Genomic DNA, 9372 nt, shown 5'->3' with positions numbered 1-9372 from the left:
GAAAAGAAAAGAAAAGAAAAGAAAAGAAAAGAAAAGAAAAGAAAAGAAAAGAAAAGAAAAGAAAAGAAAAGAAAAGAAAAGAAAAGAAAAGAAAAAAGAAAAGAAATCCCTTGAAATGGGATGGAGACCCTTCCCCACCGTTTTGTGACTTCCAGTTTTGGGATCTGTAACAGAATCTTTTATGCCAGAGGGTGAGCTGTAGATAAAAATGAGGAATAGTGCAAGAACTGCTGCAAATTATAAAGAATTACATGTTCTCACAACAAGCACAGATGAAATATTTTTGCCAGGGATTATTTCAACAATAAGGAAAAAAAAAAAGAAATATCATATTTTAATGAAAATACTTGAAAGGAGGAAGCATGAAATCTAGTCTAATCTGCAGTAATTTGTTAAAGATTTGGATTAATTTCAAGTGTATGAACCTGTATGTTCCCTTGATAAAGCTAGTCAATATAATTTCTCTTTTTTTCTTTCTCATTCACCTCTGAATGAGAATTGTGTGATTGTTTGCAGGCAAGGAGAGGTAGATTGTTTACTCACTGGCTCAGATGAGAATTTGGCTTCCTCTTGAAATTCAAGGAGAAAAATATAATGCTGCTCTTGGGAAAATATTATCATAAATCAAAACTTATTTTTCAAGTAGTGATTTTCAGGGCTCTTTTCACTGAAAATCTTGGGTTTCTCAAGAAGCAATGCTTATACAAGCAATGATGTTTTAAACAAAGGGTCTTTAACAGTGCTGTGTAAATTCTCCAGCTATTATTCATCCTATTAAAAATCATTTGGAATTTATAAAACCTCCGTCTCTCCCGGCTGGCACAGTTTCCTTATTACAAATTATTTCCCTGCCAAAAATGGTTTGTTTCTGTCTGATGATCTGAAGCAGTTCCTTTGTAAAATGAAAAGAATTTAATTATTTATTTATTAAGGCAACTCACAAGAGTGAGTTAAGGTAAGAAGAGGAAAAAGAAGCAGGCCACTGGTTTCATGTGAGACTTCAAAATATGAAGCACATWGTTTTAATAACCAGACCCTTGGAGTTTGATCAAGTTGATACTATTTACACATGAAGATCTGATTAAATCTTTTAATTTTRGAGAAAATTTATTGGTTGATTTCCCAAAAACAAACCAGGGAGCAGGAGTCCTTCCTGACAGCAATGTCATTTGGGGAATACAAACCTGGCTGCAGGTAAATATTCACAGCTCAAAGTTACAATCAGACTGCAGTCATGTTTAACCAGAAATGTCATATTAAATATAATAAATTAGATATAAAGGTGTGTGTTACCTCCCTGATTTTGTTTGTTTATGTGTGTGGCTTTGTGTCTGCGTAGTGCCAAGTGAAGTTTGATGGTGACACAGTGTGGGCTCTCTCCAAAGTTTGAATGCCTCCCAAACCGCAGCAAAATCCTGCATTTTCCAGCAGTCTGGCATCCCCCACAAAATTGTTATCAAAGATGACCTGCTGCTAATTAATGTGTCCTTCTGAACCACAGCCTCACAGCGAGAACCCCAGGAGCTCAGGTTTTTGGAGCTGAAACCATCCTGCAGACAGCACTGAGATTCAGCCAACATTAAAAACAAAGGTGAAGTGTGGGATTTATATTTCACATCACTGCCATCTCCTGTAACACAGGAATCAAAGAGCAGAAACTGTGAGTGGACAGATAATTCCAGAGCACCAAGAAGGTACTGTGGCCCAAACTGATCACTGACACAGTGATTATTTTAGAGAAATCTAAAATACATGGCATAACTGAACCAAAGCTAAGGTTCTAACTCTACACTGTTTTTCTGATTAAGCTCTGGCTTCCTTTTTTTCCCCATTGTTCTGTAATCCATTCTTACACTAGTCCTGTTAATTGTTTTTACATCTTTTGTATTTTCTGAGTCTGCACAGAGCGCCATAAACTCAGGGAACACCAACAGAATTTTTGAAAGAGACAGTAGGATATTTATATATCCTGGTGAYACCCAAAAGGGCCTCTAAGGTTCATGGGCTCATTCCACTGGGCGTTCAGCAAATAAAAATGAGACCAGTTATTTCCTTAAAGGTTTGCACTCTCAGACATCTGGGGGTTGGAATGAACTGATAAGCCAATTCCCATTTTCTTCAGTTTCAAAACAATTTGGCAGCTGCCTACTTCTCCTTCTATTTTTTAGAGATTAGAATCACCAAGAAATGAAGCGGATACTTAATTAAGGTATTTCCTTTTTTACGTCATTTTCTGCTCCCAACCTCTTTCTACATCTGTCTTCACTGCATAATAATCCTCATTCTCTGATGTTTTTTTCACCTTTCTGGCACACAAAAACTCCTTTCATCCAGGCTTTRTGGTGTGGTGTCTTTCTAATTCTTTTCTCAGTGCAGTAATGCCAATGAGAGTTCCACTGCAGTTCACAAAATTATCTGTTTTGATCCTGTGTTCAGCTATAAGTATTTTAATAACACACAGAAGGTCCCACAATRAGGGTGACAGATTTCTGCTGTCTGGGAAATACTTCTGTTTGAAAACCTGGAATTACAGCAAAAATTGTCAGATCAGGTAAAATGAAACAGCTCCTATTAGGATAAATCTGACTTCTGTGCTTGATTGTTATTGAAACAATTGAATCATTTAACCCAGCCTCAAAAGATTTCCTGCCATRCTGGCACATCATGGAAAGCTGACAGAGCTGTTATTTTCTCCACCTTGTTCTAAATACACTGCAAACCAAAAATACTCCACAAATGCCCTTCCTTCAGCATGCTCTCCACAAAACCAATCCACCTGGAGTGTTTAAATTGCTGTCAATAGGAAAAAACGAGGATGAGCTGAAAAACACCGAGGGACCACAACCAGAGGGAGCTTCTTCTCTCTTGTGGGTACACACAAGTGAGAAACTGTAGTAGCAGCCCGTAATAATTGTCACTTCTGATTACCATGGGAACCAAACAGAGTCTGCTGTGCAGAAAACAGATCAGCAGTGACTCACCAGCTCTCGGATTGTGGAGAATTGCTAGACTTGTGTGGGTGACRGGGAATAGTGATGCTGTTTCAGCCACAGTCCCATCTCTGCTAGACGTGTAGGATGGCAACAAGTAAATCTGCACTTTGTCTTCRTGTTCATTAGAGACGATTTCATCTTTATGGTTTGCTGCTGCTTCAGCCTTGTGTGGACCCTTTGCTATAAGAGGATTTCACTTTTAGGGAACAAAGTCCTGACTGAGCATACAGTGGCCTTTATCAGGTCTTCTGCAACCCTCTCAGTGATAAGATATTGTCCTTGGGCAGCAGAGGTTTAGAGGTGTCTCATCCTCTAAACTGCACCAGATGTGGATGGTACATAAATATGGGCAGTATTTCCATATTATTACCCAGACACTGAGGAATTGGGTCCTTAGAACAAAGCTTCAGGTCCAGCATTAAGAAGAAATTAAAATAATTGCTCTGTGTCATTAGCACAATTCAAAACAGAGGCTGTCTTTGAGGTGCAAGAGTTTGTATGTGACCAAGATTTGCAATCCAAGMTATTCTGAGTGTTTTTCAGCTGGTCACAAACTGTGATTTCAATCCTACACTRTCATACTCCAGAACTTCTCAAGATTCACAAATTCGAGGATAATATTTCTGGGCTGTCAAAGAATCTCAGAACAGAGMTTCTGAGATTATAAAGCCCAAATCCATGCTTGGCTGAGCTATTTTCACTGGCTCYTCAGCTCTGGCTGGAGAAACAGTAACCACTGCAATGAAAATGATATTTCGGCCCCAACACTTCAATGTTTATTCTTCACAAATGGTAATTCAAGATGTTTAGACAAAACCAATGTATATTCCTTAATAACAACTRTCATTCAGTGGCTCCTTGTGTTCTGTTCTCAGTTCTCACACTGAACCATCATTTGGGAGCCTAAAAATGCTCCGAGGACACCGTCACATGCACAGCTGGCAGCTGGCATAGAGGGATCCTTTTCCATTCCTCCTCCTAACAGAAATATCCATAGATTGTAAGTTTTGAAAGAGCAGATACACTCATTTCTCCACGAAATATCATGTGCTTTTATTAACGAAGGCTGCTCACCATAGAGGAATTTTCATGAGCAGAAAATCAGTTCCCTACGTGGAATTTGGCCAAGACAGAATGCAGCGTCCCGTCACACAGTTTCTGATTTGTGGATCCTTGGGAAAACAAAAGACAGGAGTCTGAAAATTGAAGACAAGAGCATGGCCCCAGCTCTTTAGTTTGATGGGTACAGGCCCACACAGCAGAAATAAATGTATGTCTGTTTTAGATGTCCCAGTCTACGATGCTGAACATCTGCCACTTGGTCAGCAAACTTTTGAGATTAAACGATGCAGAGGAACAAAAATATTAAGAAACCACCTCCCACACACATTCAGAGGATGAAACATTAAAAGACCAATTCTGCAAAATCCTCCAAGCTTCTCTTCAGCTCAGCACAGGAAAAACAAGCAATGATACAAACCCAGAAAGGAACCCTTTGCCACCACCAACCACGAGGAGCTGCTCATCAACAACCACCTCTTTCCTCCCTCATCGCACACATGGCAGGAGCAGAACAAGTGCTGTTCAACTGTGACCCTGTCCACCTTTTTGATGACTTTTCCCAGCATTTGAAGCAGTGGATAAACAGCTGGGTTGGTTTCTGGCATCTGCTGTTGGCTTTTTGAGCACTGATGTGTCCTGGGACGACGGGCGTGTTTKGTGCTTTGGGAAAGGCAGTCGTGATTGGGTCAGGCATGGTTCTAATTGCCTTGCACTGAATAAATTCGTGCCAGGCAAACCTTTCAGGCCATTTGTGGAAGATGTGAAGTGGGAACTGCACCCCCATGGCACGGCAAGCAGGCGGGGAGCAAACCTGTGTGTTTATCACTCTACGCTACTCGAGTTCTCACCAGCCTGACTTGCAGGAACAACTCTGCAGATAAAATCCACATTCACACATTCATTCATTCATTCATTCATTCATTCATTCATTCATTCATTCAGAGAGATATTTTAACACCACATCTTAATCTTCAAGCTTATTTCGTCTCGGTTTGAGGTCGGTGGTCAAGAGTGAGATGGATGTTTGTCTTCAAGAGATGCAAGCCTGAAATCGCTGATAACCCAAGGAGCAGATGTCTAGAGAACAGCAATAAATAATGTCACAAATGATTAAAAGAGGAAAAGCAAGGAATATTTTTAAATATCTCTTTTTGCAAGCCTCACATCAAACTGCCACTCTTTAAAAGTCAAAGCTGCACGTTACTGGAAATCCTGGTCAATGGTAGTTCATTGCTGATAACAGGTATCAGTGAAAAGGGCAGGAATTCCATGGCTCACACTGGTTTATTTCTTCATTTCCAAATTTTCTGGTTCAATTTTTTTAAAATATATTTTAAAAATGTTTATTAACATACAGTAATATACTAACATAGTGCAGATTGGGGGGTTTTGTTTATTTGTTTATTTAAAGTGTATGGCATATCAAGTCCYATTAAAAAGAGTTTGACTAAAGAATTATGCAAAAGGCTTTAATAATTTAAATACTCATCCAGCCATATGTAAATGTACAATCTGTCTTATGTTCTACGTGGAACTTACAATTGCTAGTAACTTAACGAATTTTAAAACCTCAGCAATTTGCTAAATAACAACATTCTGTTTCAATTTGCCATACTGGAGATGTTTACAGATGAGTCAGGGATAAAAAAAACTCCAACAGTGGTCAAAAATCCTCTGCAGGTCAGGAGGATGCACCCCTGGAGTTTACTCCCACTATCTCTGAAAATGCTATGACTTCATCCTTATGCAAGGACATGTTATTATTATTATTATTATTATTACATGGGATGGAACACAAAATAGTTAATTTCATTAATATTTTTCTATATGTAATGCTTTATAAAAGAAATATAGCTGAAGAATAATATAAACAGACACGTGAACAATATGATGAAGTACACTGTTCTTATTTAAATCAATTTCCTTGAGCAATATCTTTTTCCAAGGTGAAAATTAAACACTAATATTTGTCTCATGGTATAAAAGTGGCTGTAATAATTATAAAGAACCTTATGACCTTACACTTGTTTCATCCTATTCTTCAGTTTTCACAGCAAAAATATTAAAATTTGCAATATTCCCCAAAAGATGMAAACTTGTCAAATATATTACTCTGAAGTAAAATAACAATTAATTTAYAGGAACCTACCATAGAAACTATTGAGTGGACAGTAGTGATGGTTTTCTATATAAAATCTATCAAAAATTGTTGGAGAAAATATATGAAGCGTAGCTGACAGCTGATGGAATCTGCAATATGGCCACAGAGAAATAAATTGCAGATCATCAAAGTTTGCTCTTGTGCAGGAGCATCCACCGTGAGTTCACTGATTTCATCTTTCACTGGAGAGCAGCAGGAGGTTTCCATATTACCAATTTCCTATCCTAGGAAATTTCCTGAATCAGGAAAATRATTCAGCGCCGTACTTGAAGCTTTACCCGTAGTTGGAACTTGCAACAGTTGGGATTTTTTAAATTTTTTTTTGGTGCTCTGATCTCTCTCACTCTCTGGAAGGCTGTGGAAATATCAGAATCTTCGGCACAAAGACAGCTCTCTCTTAAGCACTGGCAACTGGTCTCAGTAGACTGTACAAAAAAAAAAAAAAAGAAAAGAAAGGAACCAATTTAGGTAGGCTGGTTAAGCAGTATTGGAAAAGAGTACAGGAACATTTTATGCATAAACCAGAGAATTAGGTGGTCAGTAGAAGCTGAGGGGTTTGTTGTCTGTGAGCTGCAGACACACATGCACATCAAATTGGGGAGCTCAGAGGATCCTTAGCAGATCTAAAACTGCTCATCTGCGTAAGACTCGAGTCAGCAGCCAAGCTCTGATCTTGCATGGATGGAGGCATGGATGGATCTTCTCTGAAAGTTAAATAGCTTTCAGCTATTTTAAAYAGCAAAAAAAGCCAAGTGATTGATTCTACCCAGCCTCAGGCATTCAGCTAAAGCACCTAGAGCAGGGCCTAAGCAGCCAAGACTCTGTTCAGGTGTCAAATCACAAACCACAGGGGGAAAGCTGCAGCCTCAGGAGGTGCTCGAGCTTTGCCCTRCTCAAGGGCGATGGATTTTCCAGCTTAGACATCACCCAAATTACTGAAATGAGCTGAAATTGCAGACCAGATGAAGGTGTCCCTGTTTAACACTGCACCTAGAACAGTCCGTGGGGCTTTAACCACTCAGAAAATAAAGACACTYATTATTATATGAGTTCTGCTCTACGAGGCCTCCATCCAGCACTGGGACCAGGCAAAATTGTTTRTGGCCCTTCACCTAAATTAGGAAAGGGTTCTGCTTCCTATGGAGATTGCTGGCAGCTTTAGAATTTTCAGTTCCCCACTGGCTAGACATYAAAACATTTCCCTATCAAAATTTGTCAATGTTTATTCAGTTCAAGTACTGACGGGAAACTTAATTTGTTTTATTTTTTCTGCAGACATGAACTTATTAAGGACTCTTTTTTTTTTTTTTTTCAGCTAGTTACTTAGCCAAAACTCTTTAGTCAGGAATAGAGCCTATAAATCTTCAAAGTCCTATTTTAGCTGGTGGAAAATGGAGCCCCCACAGACACTCCCATGGCAAAGGGAGAGCTCCAATATATTACACACCATGACCCTCCCAAAACTGGAGATGCTTCCCAATTGCAAAATCCTCATTCCTGGAAAGATCTTTGTCCCTGCAGGTGCTGATCTAAGCACTGCTGGTGTCCTTCACCTCTCACAGGAGGTCTCAGCACCACTGACAGCACTGGATTTTTATTTGCTGCCACATGAATTAATTCAGAGTTTCTTTGGTTTTCAATTCTCACCAAGAGGATGGCTTTACCACTGTCTGATTTATATCTGCACCCCCTAAGAACTGGTCCCTGGTCCAGCCTTTAGAAGTTATGATGGAGCTGGAAATGTATTTGGTGGGATTTGGTGGAACTTAGAGAATTCCAGAGAGCATYGCTRCCTTTTTCTGTCCAACAAACACAWGCCAAACACACAAGGTTGATCAAARCATACTGTACCTCCAGCTGTTTGCATCTTGATGTCTTTATTTCCTTCTAATCTTAATTAGAAAACAAAAGACAAAGATGGTTAAAATACGAAAAAAGCAACTATGTTAGTACTCTTCCAAAATCAGCTACTTTTATTTTGCCTAATAGTGTTAGTGGTTTTTATTTTCTTGTTTTGTAGCAAATTTTGGAAGCACCAGTCAGTGACTAAGCCCTGTGCTGTACATATGTGACAGCAGCATATTTTTGTGTTAAATCAAAAGAATATTACATTATTTCATAATTACATGTTTAYGACTTATCTATTAAATAGCTATAAAACTAATGTTTTTTTGGGTTTTTTTTCCCCCACTGCTCAAAAACATAACATAGAAAAGAAACAGCTTCTGCTGGTTTTCACGTTTGAACAGAAATAAACCTGAAAGCAAGCGYTTACTGACTGTTATTACTGGAATCCACCACAATGCAAGTAAATACCTTCAAAACTAAAAATAGAGCCGGGGCTCTGCAAGTGCATCTCTCACAGCCTCTCAGCCCTAACAGGGTTTTGTTTCCTTCAATTCACAGAGCACTCTGAGTGTGAAGAAGCTCTTCAGAGGATCACGCTCCTACACTGTCAGTGTCTGCTCTGGGATCCTCCTGCACCAGCGTGGTGAATTTTAAATAAACGGGAACAATCCCGAGTATAAACAGCCCTGCTCCTGGGAAATAATGACTGATTTTTAAAGGACACACATCCTGCTGGAGGGGGAATGAACCCCAGAGAACAGGAGAAAGGCCACCCCCAGGTTGGCAGTACCTTTGGGTGCAGTTTTGGTCTGGCTGGGAGCCATGGCAGCGGCGTCCGACGGCAGACCCACGTACACCCCGCCGTAATTCCTGGGGAAAAAAATGGTCAAAGCCACCTCAGAGCTGAGCTGGCACAATTCTCACTGTGCCACTGTGATTCTGGTCCTGGAATGATGAGCTAGACACAGTCAGGGTGATAAAAATATGTTTATATTATGCGTTTATTATATATATATATATAATATATATATTATATTATATATATATTATTATATTATAAGGATCCTTAGGTGCAGAATTCATCAGGGGGAAAACACCGAGGATGCAACCCCCACGTGGTGTGTGTACAATTGGTAAAGATTCTGCAAATTAGCATGTCTAATACGACAAAAATCCCCAACAAGAAGCAGCAGTGTCCGACGGCAGACCCACGTACACCCCGCCGTAATTCCTGGGGAAAAAAATGGTTAAAGCCACCTCAGAGCTGAGCTGGCACGATTCTCCCTGTGCCACTGTGATTCTGGTCCT

General features: G+C 39.5%; 1 protein-coding gene across 5 annotated transcripts in view; it reads right to left on the bottom strand.

Moving 5' to 3' along the window:
- Positions 1-3608: 3608 nt before the first annotated feature.
- Positions 3609-9372, bottom strand: part of CUNH12orf75 (chromosome unknown C12orf75 homolog) — a 19678-nt gene continuing 13914 nt past the window's right edge. For 2 of the 5 annotated variants that reach the window (XR_008966396.1, XM_057382200.1), the window contains one exon: positions 9112-9295. Coding sequence is in view for 2 of the 5 variants with exons in the window: in XM_057382200.1 (XP_057238183.1) it covers positions 9147-9295 (149 nt within the window). In the remaining 3 variants the exon portion in view is untranslated. Of the gene's footprint in view, positions 5133-5946; positions 6642-8067; positions 8109-8854; positions 9053-9111; positions 9296-9372 lie in introns of those variants that run through there. The other 3 variants (XM_057382201.1, XR_008966395.1, XR_008966394.1) reach the window with 3 other exon arrangements.

This window comes from Malurus melanocephalus, unplaced genomic scaffold, assembly GCF_030028575.1.
Source record: "Malurus melanocephalus ecotype Western Australia unplaced genomic scaffold, MMel_1.1 scaffold_554, whole genome shotgun sequence".
Classification (NCBI taxonomy): domain Eukaryota; kingdom Metazoa; phylum Chordata; class Aves; order Passeriformes; family Maluridae; genus Malurus; species Malurus melanocephalus.
The sequence above is the reverse complement of the archived record's forward strand: the minus strand, read 5'-3'. Positions and strand labels throughout refer to the sequence as shown.